The sequence below is a fragment of the Melanerpes formicivorus genome, unplaced genomic scaffold (genome assembly GCF_026170545.1).
Source record: "Melanerpes formicivorus ecotype bairdi unplaced genomic scaffold, bMelFor1.0.p_v2 SCAF_309, whole genome shotgun sequence".
Taxonomy (NCBI): domain Eukaryota; kingdom Metazoa; phylum Chordata; class Aves; order Piciformes; family Picidae; genus Melanerpes; species Melanerpes formicivorus.
The window spans coordinates 96,270-116,200 of NW_027142661.1; the positions used below are offsets into that span (position 1 = coordinate 96,270).

The window sequence follows — 19,931 nt, forward strand, 5'->3', positions numbered from 1 at the left end:
GGGGTTGCTTAGCCTGGAGAAGAGGAGGCTCAGGGGAGACCTCATTGCCCTCTACAACTCCCTGAAGGGAGGTTGTAGCCAGGAGGGGGTTGGTCTCTTCTCCCAGGCACCCAGCACCAGAACAAGAGGACACAGTCTCAAGCTGTACCAGGGGAGGTTTAGGCTGGAGGGGAGGAGAAAGTTCTTCCCTGAGAGAGTTGTTAGCCATTGGGATGTGCTGCCCAGGGAGGTGGTGGAGTCCCCATGCCTGGAGGTGTTCAAGAGGGGATTGGATGTGGCACTTGGTGCTGTGGTTTAGCTGTCAGGAGATGCTGGGTGACAGGTTGGACTTGATGATCTCTGAGGTCTTTTCCAATGATTCTAAGATGAGCCATGACTTCTCTGGAGCAACCTGAGCACAATTCCAGGCTTCCTCTTTCCTTGTCCCAGGTACCTGCAGCTGACCCCAGCCCTGCCTGCTACCAAAGGTAGCTCTGGAAACAAGAAGCAAGAGCCCAGCTCCGTGTGGTACAAATCATGTTTGTCAGGGCTGCAGCACACCACAGAGGCAGTCAGCAGGCACAGCTCATGCACACTGTCACTGTCACACCAAAGCACAGCATCCCAAGGCCTCAGCTAGCTGCTGCTGCCCCCCCCACTGCTCTTCCCAGGAGCTGCTGCTTTCTGCAGCCGGCTGGCGCTGGGCTGCCGAGGCATCCTCTGGGCAGATCCTTCCCGGCTGCTCCTCTCCGCCAGAGCCTGGCTCCCGCTGGCTCCGGAAGTGCTTTTGTTTCTCCCTGAGGAAACAAAACACACACATTAGCTGTTTAAGACCCAGCCCTGCAGGGTGCTCACACAGCACCTAAGCTGCAACCATGCAAAAGGCAGAGCTGTGTTAGGTGCCCCCAGACATGCCCAGCCCAGGAAGCAGCTCGGTAAATTCAGCTCAACAGGTGTCGGGGGCCACAAAACCAGGACCAAGTTGCAGTAGCAGCAATACTGCTCATCAGGTTGACTCTCCAAGGTCACCAGCCACTTTGCTCTTGAAAGGCCTGTGTTTGGCACAGGAACACCAGCACTGCATGCAGCACTTCAGCAACATGAAGAGCACCTCATACCCTGAGGCTGGGATGAGTGTCCACCACCTTCTGAAGCCTGGAGCCACATGGGCAGATCAGAAGCCCTCATGGCACCCTGTGACTCAATGGGCAGGCTTGAATTGCTATCATTTTGGTGTCTCCAGGAGCTCAGACTCCTACCCAGGACCTACTCACAGCTTTTGTTTGTTGTGTTCAGAAGAGTTCTGCTGCTGCAGGCACAGCACAGCATCTCCAAATGCAGCAGAGAGCAGAGGGGGGCAGAAGGCAGAAGCTGGGGGAGGAGAGGGGCCAGCAGAATCCTGAATCTCTGCTGGATGCAGCCAGAGGAGAGGGGCAGGCTGAGATGTGCTGCAGACACATGACAGCAGGGGGGTGGGAGACTGAACTTCTCCTGGCGCTACTTCGGATGAGAAGCATCACAGAATGGCTTGGGTTGGAAATTTGGCCACAACCACTCCAGGCAGAGCTACAGGCTGGGGTCAGAGTGGCTGAGCTGCCAAACAAAGAGGGAACTGGGGGTGCTGTTTGACAGCAGTTGAACATGAGCCAGCAGTGTGCCCAGGGGGCCAAGAAGGCCAAGGGCATCCTGGCCTGCATCAGGAACAGTGTGGCCAGCAGGAGCAGGGAGGTCATTGTGCCCTGTGCTCAGCACTGGTTAGGCCACACCTTGAGTCCTGTGTCCAGCTCTGGGCCCCTCAGTTTAAGAAGGACACTGAGAGACTTGAAGGTGTCCAGAGAAGGGCAACAAGGCTGGGGAGAGGCCTTGAGCACAGCCCTGTGAGGAGAGGCTGAGGGAGCTGGGGTTGCTTAGCCTGGAGAAGAGGAGGCTCAGGGGAGACCTCATTGCTCTCTACAACTACCTGAAGGGAGGTTGTAGCCAGGTGGGGGTTGGTCTCTTCTCTCTAGCACCCAGCAGCAGAACAAGAGCACACAGTCTCAAGCTGCACCAGAGGAAGTTTAGGCTGGAGGTGAGGAGAAAGTTCTTCACTGAGAGAGTCATTCATCTTTGGGATGTGCTGCCCAGGGAGGTGGTGGAGTCCCCATCCCTGGAGGTGTTCAAGAGGGGATTGGATGTGGCACTTGGTGCCATGGTCTGGTCATGAGGTCTGTGGTGACAGGTTGGACTCAATCTTTGAGGTCTCTTCCAACCTTGCTGATACTGTGGAAGGGACCTCAGAGCTCATCTCCTCCAACCCCCTGCCACAGGCAGGAACACCTCTCATCTAGACTTGTCTGCCCAAGGCCTCATCCAGCCTGGCCTTGAACACATCCAGGGATTAAAAAACCAAAACAAAACCCCCACGAGGCAAATGGGTCACAGCTTTTAGCCAAGACAGCAAGCTCCAAGAAGCATGACCAAAGAATAACAGGAAGGAGGAGCTCAAGCAAGCTGCAGTGAGCTGCAGCTGCTGCAGTGAGACTTCAGCAGAGCAACCCAAACAGCAGCAGCTCCTCCCCCAGCCCAGGCTGGAAGCCATTCTCCTGCAGCTGTGCCACGGGCAGCACACACCTGAGACAGGTCTGCTTTACTTACCAAACCAAACCATCCCTCCAAGCAGCTGTCTGACAGCAGCACTCAGCTCCATGCCACAAGGCAGCCCCTTGCAGCACCAAAGGGACAACCTGAAGGCTTCCAAACTATGGCATGTGAGCTTGGTAGCTGTAAAACTGCACACATGGGAGTGGCAAAAGGAGGTCACTGATCCCATCCCCCTCTGGTGCTCCTGAAGTCTGTACTGGGCACACAGCAGTGGTCTGCCAGCAGCCACCACCCTGGGGGCAGCCAAGCAGCCCTGCACTCTCTCTGTGGGTGAAGCACTTCCAGCAGTGTTCCCAATGCAAGTCCATGGAAACAGACTGCAGCACAGCTGCACCTGATCTCACAGCACTGGAGAGGAAGGGGCAGGGACAAGAAGCTACAGAGTTTGCCATGACTCTGCCAACCCAGGACAGAGTCATTGAATGTGCTGGATTGGAAGGGACCTTCAAGATCACCCAGGTCCAACCCCCTGCCATGGGCAGGGATAACGCCCCTAGGGCAGGCTGCTCAGCAGCTCTGGGAGTGCCCTCCCCTTTCCCACATGCATCTACCTGGTAGGAGTGCAGGTCCTCAACCTGTGTATGACACACAAACAGCTGGACCATTAAGCTCTACTGGCAGGCAGGCCCTAGATCTTCTGACCTAGCTGAAAACAACTTGTGGAGAAAGAATTCCAGGCTGGGTGAGGAGTGGCTGAGAACAGCCTGCAGGAGAAGGCCTTGGGGGGGTCAGGTGGTGACAGAGTCTCCAGGAGCCAGCACTGGGCCCTGGCAGCCCAGAGCCAGCTGAGTGCTGAGCTGCAGCCAGAGCAGGGAGAGCAGCAGCACAGGGAGGGGATTCTGCCCCTCTGCTCTGCTCTGCTCAGAGCCCACCTGCAGCACTGCCTCCAGCTCTGGGGCCCCCAGCACAAGCAGGACCTGGAGCTGCTGGAGAGGCTGCAGAGGAGGCCACCAGGATGAGCAGAGGCTGCAGAGCCTCCCCTGTGGGGCCAGGCTGGGAGAGTTGGGGCAGTGCAGCCTGGAGATGAGAAGGCTGCAGGCAGAGCTCAGAGCAGCCTCCCAGGAGCTGAAGGGCTGCAGGAGAGCTGGGGAGGGACTCTGGAGAAGGGCTGGGAGGGACAGGCTGAGGGACAATGGCTTTGAGCTGGGAGAGGGGAGGCTGAGAGTGGAGAGGAGGAAGAAATTGTTGTCAGTGAGGGTGGGGAGAGACTGGCACAGGTTGCCCAGGGAGGCTGTGGCTGCCTCCTGCCTGGAGGTGCTGAGGGCCAGGCTGGATGAGGCCCTGAGCAAGCTGGGCTAGTGGGAGGCGTCCCTGCCCACGGCAGGGGCTGGAGCTGGATGATCTACAAAGTCCCTTCCAACCCAACTCATTCCATGAATCTAGGAATCCAGTCAAGAACAGCTCCTGAGCAGCACAGGCACAGCCTCCTCTGTGACCTTCTGCCAGCTGAAAGCCTCCCAGAGATCAGAGAGCAATTAAGACAGAGCACAAAAGCATCTGGACATCCACAACCTCTCTGTAACTCAAGTACCAGAGACCAGCAAAAGGATTCCACTGATACCTGCCTGGGTGACATGAGAGGTCCTTATCTGGATGAGGCTGCCTGTCATAGAAGAGCTGCAGCACAAGCAGCTGAGGATGCTAAGAGAGAGCCCAGTCAAGCAGCTGCCCCTGCCTGGGAGGTCTCCAGGAGCAGCACCTGCATGTTTGTCTCCTGGAGAGCCAGACACAGCCTGATCCATGCAAGCAGGGGCAGAGTCATGTCCTACCCACCTCTGATTGCTGTTTTAAACCAGCACTGCCCACAGTGCAGGAGCTGCTCACAGTCACATCATGGCTCCACACAATGGCTCAGGCTGGAAGGGACCTCACAGATCAGCTACTGCAACCCCCTGCCATGCCCAGGGACACCTCTCAGCTAGGCTCAGCTGCCCAAAGCCTCATCCAGCCTGGCCTTGAACACCCCCAGGCAGGAGGCAGCCACAGCCTCCCTGGGCAGCCTGTGCTAGAGCCTCACCACCCTCACACTGAATGAAGAACTTCTTCCTCAGCTCCAGTCTGACCCTGCTCTGCCTCAGCTCCAAACCCTTCCCCCCTGGCCTGGCTCCAGACACCCTCAGGAGAAGTCTCTCTGCAGCCTTCCTGCAGGCTCCCTTCAGGCCCTGGCAGGCAGCTCTGAGGTGCCCCTGGAGCCTTCTCCTCTCCAGGCTGATCACCCCCAGCTCCCTCAGCCTGGCCTCACAGCAGAGCTGCTCCAGCCCTGGCAGCATCTCTGTGGCCTCCTCTGGACTCTCTCCACAGCTCTGTGTCCTTCTCCTGCTGGGGACAGCAGAGCTGGAGGCAGGACTGGAGGGGAGGTCTGAGCAGAGCAGAGCCAAGGGGCAGGATCCCCTCTGCTGCCCTGCTGCCCACACTCCTCTGGCTGCAGCCCAGCACACAGCTGCCTGCTGGGCTGCATCAGGGCACTGCTGGCTCCTGGGGAGCTGCTCAGCACCCAGCACCCCCAGGGCTCTTTCTTCAGGGCTGCTCTCAGCTCACTCTGCACCCAGCCTGGAGCTGTGCCTGGCCTTGGCCTGAGCCAGCTGCAGGACCTTGCCCTGTGCCTTGTTGAGCCTCCTGCAGCTGGCACTGGGCCACTTCTCCAGCCTGCCAAGAGCCTTCTGGATGGATCCTCTCCCTCAGGTGAGTCCATGGCCCCACACAGCTCTGTGCCAGCAGCAAACCTGCTGAGGGTGCCTCAGTGCCACTGCCCATGGCTGTGACAGAGATGCTGAAGAGCCCTGGGCCCAGGACACAGCCCTGAGGAACTCCACATCACTGCTGATCATCTCTGACAAAACCTGAGGCCAGAAGGCTACAGCAGCCCTAGGGGCACTGAGGCAGGAATCTGCAGGGTGGTACAAGGCAGGAAGCCTTCAGCAGCAGAGGGAGGGAGAGGAACCTTCCTGTGCCAAGCAGGAGGCAAGTGCAGACTGAGCAGATCCAGGCCAGGCACCCTGACCCCAAACATGCTTCCAGAAGTGAAAACCTGAATCCTTCTCCCTCAGTGCCCTCTGTGCTCAGGGTGCTGCTGTCCTCAGGGGAACCTTTCCTGCTTCTGGCCACAGATTTTCCTTCTGCTGGTAACCAACCACCCACCCAGCCACCCACAAGCTGTTTGCTGCATTTCTCTGTGGCACAGCCAGGTGTGTCTGGGGACAGCCCTGCAGGGCACCCTGCCAGTAATTATGGGCACCCCTCACAGCCTCCAAACCCCTGCCCCTGCTTGTGTCCCACAGCAGGCACAGCAGCCCAGCCAGCCCCTGCAGCCAAGCAGAGCCTCAGGAGTGAGTCAAGGCAACTTGGAAGAGCAGAAGTGTCTCCTGTTTAGGGAACCACAGAATTCTCTAGGTTGGAGAAGGCCTCCAGGCTCACCCAGCCCAACCCTCAGCCCCACCATGGCCACCACACCATGGCCCCAGCTGCCATGGCCACAGGGTTCTGCAGCACCTCCAGCCATGGGGACTCCACCACCTCCCTGGGCAGCCTCTGCCAGCCCCTGACCACTCTGCCACCAAAGGAATTCTTCCTCCTCTCCAGCCTAAGCCTCCCCCAGCACAATTCCAGGCCAGTTCCTCTCCTGCTCTCCCCTGAGCCTAGGGAGCAGAGCCCAAGCCCAGCTGCCTGCAGCCTCCTCTCAGGGAGCTGCAGAGAGCAATGAGGTCTCCCTCAGCCTCCTCTGCTCCACACCAACCCCCCCAGCTCCCTCAGCTGCTCCTCCCCAGCCCTCTTCTCCAGACCCTTCCCCAGCTCTGCTGCCCTTCTCTGCCCTGCTCCAGCCTCTCAGTGTCCTGCTGGCAGTGAGGAGCCAGACCTGCAGCCAGCACTCCAGGTGCAGCCTCAGCAGTGCCCAGCACAGGGCACAATCCCTGCCCTGCTCCTGCTGCCCACACCAGTGCTGCTCCAGGCCAGGCTGCTGGTGGCCCCTCCTGGCCACAGAAGAGTCTCAGGCACAGCTGGAATTCAGTGCACAGAGCAGTCCCAGGATGTGACAGGGGCAGAGGTGAATCATTCCCCTGAGAGACTGACAGCTTTGCCTTGCAGTCTTGCCTGCATCCCTACTTAGACCTCTAAGTGGTCCCTCTCTGCACCACTAACTGCAGGTTCTCCAGTCTCCAAAGCTGCTGCCATAGCCCAAGCAGCCAAGGGGCTCTCTCCAGGGCCAAACCCCACCCTGCTGAGGCAGCTGCACTGAGACATCAGAGTCTAGCAGACAGGCAAAACTGGCACAGCAAGCCCCAAATCCAGCTGATGGACAACTCCCCAGGAGCCAGCAGTGGCTGCAGCCAGAGCAGGGAGAGCAGCAGCACAGGGAGGGGATTCTGCCCCTCTGCTCTGCTCAGAGCCCACCTGCAGCACTGCCTCCAGCTCTGGGGCCCCCAGCACAAGCAGGACCTGGAGCTGCTGGAGAGGCTCCAGAAGAGGCCACCAAGATGAGCAGAGGATAGAGAACCTCCCCTCCTCCTGCACACACTGAGCTGGAGAGAAGGACTTGAAACAAGAAGGGAACAGGGTGGAGGCCTACACAGGCCCAGCAGTCACCACCACAGAACTTGAAGTGGTTGAACTCTGTGACCTTAAAGGTCTGCTCTAACTAAACCAGCACTGCTCTCTGATGCTACACCTTCCTCTGTCTCCTCAGGCAGGTATTCAGCTGGATCACAAAAGCAAGATGATATTAACCAAGTCCCAGACCCTGACAAGCTTCCTTAGGTGCTCAACCATCTCAGCTTAACACTTTGGGACAGAAGCTGCTGAGGATGTCTGCAGGAGGGTTCAGGTGCAGAGCAGACCCCTCCCTGCCCAGAGCAGAGGACTGCATGAGTTTGATCACTCTGACAGCCCTTTTCCAAGGCAACTCTCTTCATTCTCATCTCCACAACTCAACCTTACTCTAGGACCTGTATTACCTGGGGAGGCTGCCAACTTAACCACCCATGAAATGCTCTGGTTGATGCACCCTGGGCTGCATCCAAAGCAGTGTGGCCAGAGGAGGAGAGAGGGATCCTGCTCCCCTGCTCAGACCTCACCTGCAGGACTGTGTCCAGCTGTGGGGTCATCAACACAGGAATGACTTGGAGCTGATGGACAGGGACCAGAGAAGGCTACCAAGACGATCAGGGGGCTGGAGCACCTCTGCTGTGGGGACAGGCTGAGGGAGCTGGGGGTGTTCAGCCTGGAGAAGAGCTGCCGACTGCTGAGCGGGGGGCAGGCTCTTTTGGAGGCAGCGTGAGGAGCTCAGCACCGGGAGCTTGTCTTGGCTTTGCTTCCCTTGCTTCTGGCTTTGCTTCCCTTGCTTCTGGCTTTGCTTCCCTTGCTTCTGGCTTTGCTTCCCTTGCTTTTCAGGTGGTAGGGGGCTGGCGGCTCAGCACCTCCTGAAGAGGGGCAGCAGGCTCAGGTTGCTATGTGCCTGAGGGCAGTGCCGTAGCAGGGGGAGGGGTTGCCATGGAAACCGTGCCAACCAAACAGAGCCCAGCGCGTGGCTGAGGAGAGGAGGCAGCTCGAGGAGCTCAGCTCAGCTCAGCTCAGCTCAGGCTGCTCACTGACAGGGGAGAAAACACACCCGCCGGGTGGAGAGGGTGGTCACTGCAAGATGGTTACTGCTACAGCAAAGGCTGACAGAAGAACAGTGGGCACCCAAACAGAGACCACTCACAAGCATGCAGATGTTCAGGCAGGAGGCTGCAGTGAGTGCTGGAACCTGGCACTCGCTATGGAGGATGGAAGGAACAACTCCTGTGTCAGGTGTGAGCAGATCAGGGCTCTGATGAGCAGAGTGGCTGAGCTAAAAGAAGAGGAGGAAAGGCTAAGAGCTGTAAGAGACAGCAAAAGGAAAACTGACTATTCCCGTAATCTAACCTCTTCAAAAGCAGAACAGGGGCTAACTCTTAGTGGAACAGGGAGTTTGATACCCTCCCATCAGCAAGCCTCTCAGCCTCCCTGCAGTAACCCACACGAGCAGGGCCAATGGGAACAGGGCTCTGCCCAACAGAAGAAATGCAAACAGATAAAGTCTGCTACTGTGAGCAGCACACTGCCTGCAGTGCAGTTACAGAACAGGGATGAGGCTCTGCAGGAGGAACAGGTCATGGGTGAGGATGAGGACTCAAGAAGGGCAGAAGCTGCACCAGTGACAGGTACAAGGCTCTGCAGGAGGAACAGGTCATTGGGGAGGATGAGGACTCAAGAAGGTCAGAAGCTGCACCAATGACAGGTTGCCTCAGGCCAGCCATCAAAACTTACCCAGAAAAGAAACCTCCTAGGGTCATCGTTATAGGAGACTCACAGCATCACCAAGGTTGGAAGAGACCTCAAAGATCATGGAGTCCAACCTGTCACCACAGACCTCATGACTAGACCATGGCACCAAGTGCCACATCCAATCCCCTCTTGAACACCTCCAGGCATGGGGACTCCACCACCTCCCTGGGCAGCACATCCCTATGGCTAACAACTCTCTCAGGGAAGAACTTTCTCCTCACCTCCAGCCTACACTTCCCCTGGTGCAGCTTGAGACTGTGTCCCTACTGAAGGGAGCAGAGGGCCCAATATGCAGACCAGACCCATTTCCTAGAGAGGTCAGCTGCCTCCCTGGTGTCCAAGTAAAGGACACTGTAGGTAAAATTCCCCAACTTGTGAGTCCTTCAGACTCCTACCCACTGCTGGTCTTTCAGGTGGGCAGTGTTGATGCAAGAATGAGAGGCTCACAATCAAGAGAGGTTTCAGAACCTTAGGGCAACTGCTAAAGGGATCAGGAGCTCAAGTTGTGTTCTCTGCTATCCCTCTAACGTCAGCAATGGATCAGGGAACACTGAGGAAGGGCCGACAGATCAATTCATGGCTCAGGGGCTGGTGCCATCAACAGGGCTTGGGGTTCTACAATCATGGATTGGTTTTCAAGGCACCAGAGCTGAAAACAACTTATGGGACACACTTGTCCCAGAGGGGTAAAAGAATCCTGGGGCAGGAATTGGCAGGGCTCATTGATAGGGCTTTAAACTAGATTTGAAGGGGGAAGGGGTTAATAGTCTCCTGCTGGCTGGTGACAAACAGAGGGGCAGCTCACCAGAGGCAGAGGGATGGAGAGCTGGTAAGGGCTCTCAACTTGCTGCCCTGAGGCAAGCCACGAATGATCCACCAGGACATCCTGTGGAACCAAGGGGAATTGGCACAAGAGGAGGCCAGGGCCAGCCCAGCTGAAGTGCTTCTATGAGAATGCACACAGCTTGGGCAACAAACAGGATGAGTTAAGGGCACTGTGCTGCTGGGGTGCCACGACATAGTGGCTGTTACTGACACTTGGTGGGATGATTCCCATGACTGGAATGTAGGGATAGATGGGTATAAGCTCACCAGGAGCTCTCAGTGTGCACTTGCAGCCCGGAAAGCCAGTCAGATCCTGGGCTGCATCAAGAGAAGTGTGGCCAGCAGGGCAAGGGAGGTGATTCTCCCCCTCTACTCAGCTCTGCTGAGACCCCACCTGGAGTACTGCTTCCAGTTCTGGAGCCCCTACTCCAAGAGGGCTCTGGAGGTGCTGGAAGGTGTCCAGAGAAGGGCCAGGAGGATGATCAGAGGGCTGGAGCACCTCTCCTGTGAGGACAGACTGAAGGAGTTGGGGCTGTTCAGTCTGGAGAAGAGAAGGCTCTGAGGTGACCCAATTGTGGCCTTCCAGTATCTGAAGGGGACCTACAGGAAGGCTGGGGAGGGACTGCTCAGGATCTCAGGTAGTGATAGGACTAGGGGCAATGGAATGAAGCTGGAGGTGGGGAGATTCAGGCTGGATGTGAGGAGGAAGTTCTTCCCCATGAGAGTGGTGAAGCCCTGGAATGGTGAAGGGTTAAATCTTGGAGAGCCGAGCTCCAAGCACTGCTGGACTGATAAGGAGACAGCGCTGGCCTTGCTGGCTTGTGAATTGTGGGAATACAGTGCAGCAGTGCTGCTGGAGCAGGGCAGATTTTTGATTACGAGTGGTTGTTACGACCTGGGAGGGTCAGACTTCAGACATGTAGCAGATTGATGTAACAGAGTCCCTGGTTGTTCCTGTTGTAAACTGCTTCTGCGTTGTATTAGCTTTATAAAGGAGAACTCTGTATAATAAAGTGGACACCTGGCCTGCATCAGGCTGCGTCCCGTCTCTTAATCGCGGCAGAATGGGTTGTCCAGGGAGGTGGTTGGGGCCCTGTCCCTGGAGGTGTTTAAGCCCAGGCTGGATGAGGCTCTGGGCAGCCTGATCTAGTGTGGGGTGTCCCTGCCCATGGCAGGGGGGTTGGAACTAGATGATCCTTGTGGTCCCTTCCAACCCTGACTGATACTATGATACATCAGAGCAGCCTTTGAGTAGCTGAAGGGCTCCAAGCAGGCTGCAGAGGGACTGCTCCCAAAGGCCTGCAGGGACAGGCCCAGGGGCAATGGTTTGAAATGAGAGCAGAGCAGAGTGAGATTGGAGGTGAGAAACGAGAGCAGAGTGAGATTGGAGGTGAGAAACGAGAGCAGAGTGAGATTGGAGGTGAGAAACGAGAGCAGAGTGAGATTGGAGGTGAGAAACGAGAGCAGAGTGAGATTGGAGGTGAGAAACGAGAGTAGAGCAGAGTGAGATTGGAGGTGAGGAACAAGTTGTGCCCCAGGAGGCTGCTGGAACACTGCAGCAGGCTGCCCAGGGAGGTGGCTGAGGCTCCAGCCCTGGAGATGTTCAAGGGGAGGCTGGACAGGGCTGTGAGCAACCTGCTGTAGGGGAGGATGTCCCTGCTGCCTGCAGGGGCTGGGCTGGGTGACCTCTGCAGCTCCCTCCCAACCCAAACTGTTCTATGAACCTTTCTGAAGGCAGCCTGCCTGAAGCTCTATCCAGATGGATGCTCCAGTACTCAAACACAGCCACTTGGGGCCAGTATCACAAATCCACTCTGCAGCCAACACAGCTCCCTGCTGAGCACCACAGGAAAATGAAGAATAAACTCATTGCTGCCAGACTGCCAATGGCTTTACCTGGGACAAAGCTGAGAGCTGCCAGGGAGCAGCCCCTGTCCTGACCCCCATTGCTGGTCAAAAATGTTGCAAAGCTTTCTCTAGCTGATCTGAAAACCCTTCCTGCATGGTGATGGGCTGAGCACCCTGAGCTGGGATCTTGGCTAACCCTCAATGAGACCTGGATTACTTCAGCCACTTCTCTGTCTTCTGACTCAAGACAAACATTGTGGAGAGAGCAGAACTGCAGGAATGGCAATCTCTGGGAGATGGAGAGGAGGTATCTGCCATCTCCAAACGCTTGGTCCTGCATGGAAGCTTCACCAACCTCCTCTTAAATGGAAGCAGCATTGGCAGGGCAAATAACAGGTACAGCTCTAGTTCCCCTTCCCTGCAGCAGCTCCTAAAGGGAAAGGAGGCAAAGCAAGCCAAAAGCTCCTGCAGGTCAGAGCCAGCCCAGAAGACAGCCCCAGCTGCTCTGTTAACACTTACCCAGCTCCTGAAGGCAGCTCTATGTCCACCCTTCAGTATCTGAGGGGATCCTGCAGGAAGGCTGCAGAGGCACTTTGCTGAGGGTGTCTGGAGCCAGGCCAAGAGGCAATGGTTTGAAGCTGAGGCAGAGCAGGGTTAGACTGGAGCTGAGGAAGAAGTTCTGCAGTAGAAGGGTGGGGAGGCTCTGGCACAGGCTGCCCAGGGAGGCTGTGGCTGCCTCCTGCCTGGGGGTTTTCAAGGCCAGGCTGGATGAGGCCTTGGGCAGCCTGGGCTGGTAGGAGATGTCCCTGCCCATGGCAGGGGGTTGCAGTAGATGATCTATGAGGTCCCTTCCAATGTAAGCCATTCTGTGATTCCATGATGTGATTGTGAGCAGCCCCATCCCCACGGGCACTGCTGGCTTTGAACAGGGAAACCAGTCTGGAGAAAAGGCTGAGAGGGACCTGATCAATGCTTATCAGCAGTTGAGGGCTGGCTGGCAGGATGGAGGTGCCAGGCTCTGTTTGGTGGTGCCCAGGGACAGGACAAGGACCAATGGGCACAGGCTGGGACCCAGGAGGTTCCACCTCAGCAGGAGGAGAAACTTCTTTGGGGTGAGGCTGCTGGAGGCCTGGAGCAGGCTGCCCAGAGAGGTTGTGGAGTCTCCTTCTGTGGAGGCTCTCCAGAACCCCAGAACTGTGCTTTTTACACATCCAGAAATGAGGATGCAGCACTAAGGCTGTGCCAAGCCACAGCAGAACTCAAGTTCTGCTCCAAGAGTTTTCTGAGAATTGGCTTTTCAGTGGTGGCTTCAGCCACAGATGGTGATTAACCACACTGAGGGCTTTAATCACTCACATCAGGGGATGCCAAGTGACAGCAAAGTCACTTAGCCTGTTGAGTTCACACAGTATCAGAGTCACAGAATGTTAGGGGCTGGAAGGGAGCTCCAGAGATCATCCAGCCCAGCCCCTGCCAGAGCAGGGGCACCCAGGGCAGGGCACACAGGAACACAGCCAGGGGGGGCTGGAAGCTCTCCAGAGCAGACTCCACAACCTCTCTGGGCAGCCTGCTCCAGGCCTCCAGCACCCTCACAATAAGAAAGTTTTCCCTCCTGTTCCCCTGGCACCTCCTCTGCTCCAGCTTGCCCCCAGTGCCCCTTGTGCTGTCCTTGGCCATCCCTGAGCACAGCCTGGCTCCAGCCCTGCACATCTTTAGCCCCAGCAGTGAGGGCAGCCCTCAGGCTGCTCTGCTCCCAGCTCCAAGTCCCAGCTCCCTCAGCCTGGCCTCACAGGAGATGTTCCACTGCCTGCAGCAGCTCTGTGCCTCAGGGCTGGACTCTCTCAAGCAGTTCCCTGAGGTCCTTCTTGAGCTGAGGGGCCCAGGACAGGACACAATATCCCAGCTGTGGCCTCAGCAGGGCAGAGCAGAGGGGCAGGAGAACCTCTCTGGACCTGCTAACCACAGCCCTTCTAATGCACCCCAGGATGCCCTTGGCCACCTTGGCACATTGCAGTTCCTGCTCTCATGTAACAGAAGCTTCCAGAAACCAAGCAGCACAGACATTGCTGGGGAAATCAAACCCTCTGCCACAGACACCTCTCTCGCTAGGCTGCATCTGACCCACTGATCTCCATGTATCAACCAGCCCTGCATACCCCTTCAGCTTGGTGAAGCAAAGCAGCCCCAGCAGCCCCTGAAGGCCAGGCTGAGGCTGCATACACCATAAGCAGCACGAGGCTAACACTGCCTCTGAACCTCACCAAGCTGCACTGCTGCTTGCCAGGGCTTGTCCCAGCACATCTGAGGACATCAACATCCATAGCAAAGGCAAACTATGGAGAGGGGAAGCCTGGCTGGACACAGGAGGACTGCACTCTGGCTTGGACACTGCCTTGGACCAGGACGTATTCTGCTAAAGATGCACAGTGAGCATCCTTGTTTGACACAGGCACAACTCTATCAAGCTGCCAGGACAGATGGCAACTCCTGCAAACTCAAACCTGCAGCACCTCAAAGTGGCAGAAAGCAACAGGTGAGGGCATACAAACTCTGCCTTAGGGCTTCTGGCATTTCCTACAGAGCAATGTTAGGGTGAAGAACAAACCAGCTCCCATCTGGCCAGCTCAAACCTGAGCCAACCTACTACTAGCAAAAAAGTAGCTGGTGGCAGCAGCCCAGTGTCAGAAAAAAAGAGCTCCTTTTGCCAGGAAGCCCCACAGGGGCAGGCAGCATACAGGAGAACCAAAGCTCCTTCAAAATGACAGAAACAGAAACCTTACCAAAGGTCCTCCACAGTTTAAGTGGCCATCACACCTGAAGCACCAACAGGGGAAGGAGAGAGAGCAGCATTTTGTTCAAAGTCATTGCTGTTTTGAGATGATTCTTCTCCATGGGGCACCAGGAGAGCTGCTGCTCAGCTAAAGTACCCAGGTGCTGTCCCTCTCTCCTCTTGCTCAGGAAAAGCAGTCAGCCAGGTGACCTTTTCTTCCCCTGTGCATATTCAGAGTCACTTCTCCATCACAAGTGAGGCTGCTCCTTTACAACACCAAGGTGTCTGCAGGAAATTCTGGATACAAGAATCTCTTGAGAAGGGGGAACCTGCTCATGGTGAAGCTCATGGAGCCCTGGACACTTTACCCATACCCTCCAACTCCCATTCCAGCTTTAGCAAGCTTCCTAAGAGCCCCTGTATGGCCATCCTCAGCTGCTTGGTGAGATGACTCTCACCCTTCACTTACCATGTGGGCACCCACAGAAGCAGCAGCAGCAGGCTCTGCTGGTGCCTCAGACTGGGGCCTAACGCCTCTTACCCCACTTACAGTTGGGCCAAGCAACCTCACCTTTCAGCTCTGCTGTCTACAGGACTTAGCAGCAGACTCAGAGGCACAGCCAGGAGAATTCACAGCCCTTACCACCAAGGCAGCCTCAGCAGTGAGACCAGACTCAGAAAGAGAGAACTTACCCCCCACCCAGCTCCACTCACCTGCACCTACCAACTGTTTCCTGCTGGCCACACTGCCCATATTCCCAGCAGAGTCTTTGCCAACAGCTCCTTTCTAAAGGTTTGCCTCAAAATTCATCATGGGTCAACAGAGACCCACCAGCTACAAGTGTTTGCATCTCAAAACAGAGAGAGGGAGAAGAGGATACAGCAATATAGCTCTGCATGGCCTGACCCACCCCTGGGTTCCTGCTGAGTGCACCCAGAGCTCCTGTGGCATGCTGTGAGCTGAGCTCTCAGCTGAAAGCTTTGCTCTGGACAACCACAAACAGCAGCCACAAAAGCTGGCAGGCTTGGCCACTGCCCCTTTCTCCTGCACAAGGAGAATGAGAGCCTTCTCCCAGGGAATCCCAGCTCAGCCACAAGCTTCTCCCGGTCACCCCTTCCAAACCTGTCGTAACCCACAGAGGGCTGTGAGCTACCAGCTGAGATTCACTTCAGGATGTTCAGGGAGTAAATAAAAGTTTTATTAGAAGTGGTTAGGAATAAAACTATAGATGTGTGGCAGAGTTTCAGGGCTACATGTGTAGCTGCCCACCGACATCAGAGCAGTAGCAGAGGATAATTGCACTGAAAAGCAGTTGCTATCGCAGCTGACAGCCTGCCGTCTCACCTTCCCACCTAGCCCGCCGCTGGCAGAGCGGCGCAGCGGGGGCGCAGCAGCTCCTCTCCTTTCCGGGAGAATTTCTCACGTACTCGGAACTTTACCTTTCTTTGAGTCAGGCAAGCGAAGCAGCACCGTGTGACACTGTGCGCCCAGAGTTCAGTGTTAGAGGCTCGCAGGGCAGCGCCGGGAGGCTGCAGAACCCATCGCGGGTGCCTGCAGCAGCGCCTCCCCCAGCACCGCAGCGCTCCGCACAGCCGGCCCTGCGCTGCACGGAGTGAACGGGACCGCAGGGCGCGGGCAGCGGCCAGAGCCGGAGGCGGCGGCGCTGGGGCCGCCTCGCCTCGGGACCCCGCGCAAGCCCCCGCCGAGCCCGGCCCCGCGGCTCACACCGAGCGGGCGCCCCGGGGCCCTGCCGAGCCCGCCCTCGCGCCCAGCCGCCCGGTCCGCGGCCCCCTTCCCGCGGCGGGGCGGGCGGCGCGGCCGGCGGGCGGCGCGGGGAGGCCGCGGGGCAGCAGGGAGGCGGCGGCGGCGCCCCGGGACAGCGGCGAGCGGGCAACGAGCCGCGACGGCCGCAGGGCGGAGACAGGGGCGAGCGGGGCGGGGGCCCGGCCGTCCTCCGGGGGCTCTGCGCGGAGGAGAGACGGAGGTTAGGGCGCGTCACCGCCGCGGAGCCCTCGCCCGCCACCCGCCCTCGCCCCCTGCCTACCTCGGGTGTCGGCGGGCAGCGGCGCCGGGGCGGCGGGTCCGGCCTCGGGTGCGGGCGGCAGCCGCTGCCCGGCGCACATGGACTTGAGCACCTGGAACACGGCGAGCGGCGCCACGTTCATGCGCAGCAGGTCCAGCAGCACCCTGCGGGGACACCGGTCAGCGGCGGGAGCGGCGGCATCGGGAGCACCTGCGACGGTACCCGGGACCGCCCCCGCCGCTCACCGGAACACCTCCGGGTCCAGCCCGCTGCCCGCCGCCTGCGCCAGCTCGAACAGCTCCGCCTCCTCCGCGCTCAGCAGCTGCTTTCGCCGCAGCCGCGCCTCCACCATCACCGCCGCCATCCCCGCCGCCGCCTCCGACATGGCCGCGCCGCGCCCCGCCCCGCGGTGCCTCACCGCCAGCCTTCCGCCGGCACCACAGGCGCCGCGCCCCGCCGGGCCCCGCTCCTCCCCTCCGCGCCCGCCAGGTGGCAGCCGCGGTCCAGCCGCAGCCGGGGCGGGCTCGGGGACACGACCGGCCCGCCCGCCTCCCCTCGCCCGCCTCCCCTCGCCGGCCTCCCCTCGCCGGCCTCCCCTCGCCGGCCTCCCTTCGCCGCCTTCCGCGGCTCTTCCGCTGCCCAGGGCAGGCCGCGGGTATGCGGCTGGAAAGCTGTGTCCGTGTGAGAGTCTCCTCCGGAGCCGGTGGCTTGTGCGCAGGATGTGCGCTCAGCTGGCTGGCAGGAGCCTCCGGCTGCCCTCCCTGCCCTGCCGGGTCAGCTCTCCGTGCTCCTGCCCCACAGCGGCCCGGCCCTTCCAACGGGAGCCGTGGGCTGCCGTGGCCTCCCCCCCTGCGGGGCTTCTCTGGCCTTTGTGCCCTGCGGCATCCTGCTCACCAGGCCGGCACGGCCGCGGGCTGGCCAAGGCTCAGGCCACGGGCTGGGTGGCCACACTGCGCTGTGGTCAACGACTCCGTGTCCAAATGGAGAGCAGTGAGAAGTGCCCCTCAGGGGCAGTGCTGGCAGCAGTGCTGTTAGCGTGGGAGCGGTGCCATGGGCAGCGGGGCTGCCGCAGCCCCAGCCAGCCTGGGGCAGACACCAGGCTCTGCAGCCTGGCTGAGGCTCTGCAGGGAAGGATCCATCCAGAGGCGCTTGGGCAGGCTGCAGAGCTGGGCACAAGCCAGCCCAGTGAAGTTCAACGAGGCCAAGGGCAGGGCCCTGCAGCTGGGTTTGAGCACTCCTGAGGATAAATCCAGGCTGGACCAGGAGAGGCCTTGGGGGGGTCAGGTGGTGACAGAGTCCCCAGGAGCCAGCCCTGGGCCCTGGCAGCCCAGAGCCAGCTGAGTGCTGAGCTGCAGCCAGAGCAGGGAGAGCAGCAGCACAGGGAGGGGATTCTGCCCCTCTGCTCTGCTCTGCTCAGCCCCCACCTGCAGCACTGCCTCCAGCTCTGGGGCAGGAGGATCATCAGAGGCTGCAGAACCTCTCCTGTGGGGTCAAGCTGGGGGAGTTGGGGCTGTGCAGCCTGGAGATGAGAAGGCTCCAGGCAGACCTCAGAGAAGCTTTCCAGTAGCTGAAGGGCTGCAGGAGAGCTGGGGAGGGACTCTGGAGAAGGGCTGGGAGGGACAGGCTGAGGGCCAATGGCTTTGAGCTGGAAGAGGGGAGACTGAGAGTGGAGAGGAGGAAGAAATTGTCAGTGAGGGTGGGGAGAGCCTGGCACAGGTTGCCCAGGGAGGCTGTGACTGCCTTCTGCCTGGAGGTGTTGAGGGCCAGGCTGGATGAGGCCTTGAGCAAGCTGGGCTGGTGGGAGGGGTCCCTGCCCATGGCAGGGGCTTGGAGTAGATGATCTTTAAGGACCCTTCCACACTAAGCCATTCTATGTTGGTTTTAATCTCCTTTCCCTGGGCAGGGGTAAGGAAGTGAGCTAGGGAGCAATGGGAGCAGTGCAGCAGGTTTGGGTGGGCAGCAGCCGTGCGTGCCAGCTGCCTCATGGAGCTACACAAAGTGCCCAGGTGCCCACCTTTTCTGGGCTGCTGTGTCCCTAGTGCTCTTCAGCTCCCCAGCCAGCACAGAGCATCTGGTGTGGTGTGGGGAAGGAAATTGGACATTTGGGCTGAGTCGCGGTGTGGAGAGCAGAGGCGGAGGTGAGATTGAAACAGCTCCATCTAAATGGAAATGAGCAGCGGCTGTGCCCCTGGCCAGGGCTCCCTGCAGTGCTGCGCAGCCCAGCGCACAGACAGCACTCAGCACACACCGACAGACAGCGCACGGACAGACAGCACACACCGACAGACAGCGCACAGACAGACAGTGCACAGACAGACAGCACACGGACAGACAGCACTCAGCACACACGGACAGACAGTGCACGGACAGACAGCACTCAGCACACACAGATAGACAGCACTCAGTACACATGGATAGACAGCACACAGACAGCACTCAGCACACACGGACAGACAGGACATGGACAGACAGCGCACAGACAGACAACACTCAGCACACACGGACAGACAGCACTCAGCGCAAACGGACAGACAGCACTCAGCACACACGAACAGACAGGACACGGACAGACAGTGCACGGACAGACAGCACTCAGCGCACACAGACAGTGCACAGACAGCACACAGCACACACAGACAGCACTCAGCGCACACGGACAGACAGCACTCAGCACACACGGACAGACAGGACACGGACAGACAGCACTCAGCGCAAACGGACAGACAGCACTCAGCACACACAGATAGACAGCACTCAGCACACACAGACAGAGCGCACAGACAGACAGCATTCAGCGCACACAGATAGCACAGCACACATGGATAGACAGCACACGGACAGCACTCAGCACACACGGACAGACAGGACACGGACAGACAGCGCACGGACAGACAGCACTCAGCGCACACAGACAGTGCACAGACAGCACACAGCACACACAGACAGCACTCAGCGCACACGGACAGACAGCACTCAGCACACACGGACAGACAGGACACGGACAGACAGCACTCAGCGCAAACGGACAGACAGCACTCAGCACACACAGATAGACAGCACTCAGCACACACAGACAGAGCACACAGACAGACAGCATTCAGCGCACACAGATAGCACAGCACACATGGATAGACAGCACACGGACAGCACTCAGCACACACGGACAGACAGGACACGGACAGACAGCGCACGGACAGACAGCGCACAGCACACACAGACAGCACTCAGCACACACGAACAGACAGTGCACGGACAGAGGGCACTCAGCACACACAGACAGACAGGACACGGACAGCACACATGGACAGACAGCACACAGCGCACATGGACAGACAGCACACAGTGCACACGGACAGACAGCACATGGACAGACAGACAGCACACAGCACACAGACAGCGCACATGGAGACAGCGCACATGGAGACAGCGCACATGGAGAGAAAGCGCACATGGAGAGAATGCACATGGACAGACAGCACATGGACAGACAGCGCACAGCACATGGACAGACAGCAGACATGGACAGACAGCACGTGAACAGACAG

The 19,931-nt window shown here is 58.6% G+C and overlaps 1 protein-coding gene across 2 annotated transcripts; it reads right to left on the reverse strand.

Annotated features, from left to right (window-relative positions):
• Positions 1 to 499: 499 nt before the first annotated feature.
• On the reverse strand, positions 500 to 16,782 carry LOC137459015 (mitotic-spindle organizing protein 2B-like). 2 transcript variants are annotated; one of them, XR_010992055.1, is made up of 4 exons: positions 16,632 to 16,782; positions 16,408 to 16,550; positions 15,803 to 16,326; positions 700 to 776 (listed from the first exon to the last, which is right to left on the reverse strand). XR_010992055.1 is itself a non-coding variant. In XM_068170279.1 (3 exons), the coding sequence occupies exons 1-3, from the start codon at positions 16,769 to 16,771 to the stop codon at positions 616 to 618; spliced, it is 444 nt and encodes a 147-aa protein (XP_068026380.1). In that variant the 5' UTR covers positions 16,772 to 16,782; the 3' UTR covers positions 500 to 615. The 2 variants fall into 2 exon arrangements, 1 of the variants encoding a protein (XP_068026380.1); XM_068170279.1 differs by lacking the exon at positions 15,803 to 16,326 and having other exon boundaries at positions 500 to 776.
• Positions 16,783 to 19,931: the final 3,149 nt, after the last annotated feature.

Bases quoted from the DNA above. Each gene is read 5' to 3' on its own strand.
- LOC137459015 (XM_068170279.1), bottom strand. From the start codon at position 16,771: ATGTCGGAGGCGGCGGCGGGGATGGCGGCGGTGATGGTGGAGGCGCGG. The intron at 16,551-16,631 runs GTGAGCGGCGGG...GTGTCCCCGCAG, and splicing joins CTGGACCCGGAGGTGTTCCG to GGTGCTGCTGGACCTGCTGC. The intron at 777-16,407 runs GTAGGCAGGGGG...TTGTTTCCTCAG, and splicing joins GCTGCCCGCCGACACCCGAG to GGAGAAACAAAAGCACTTCC.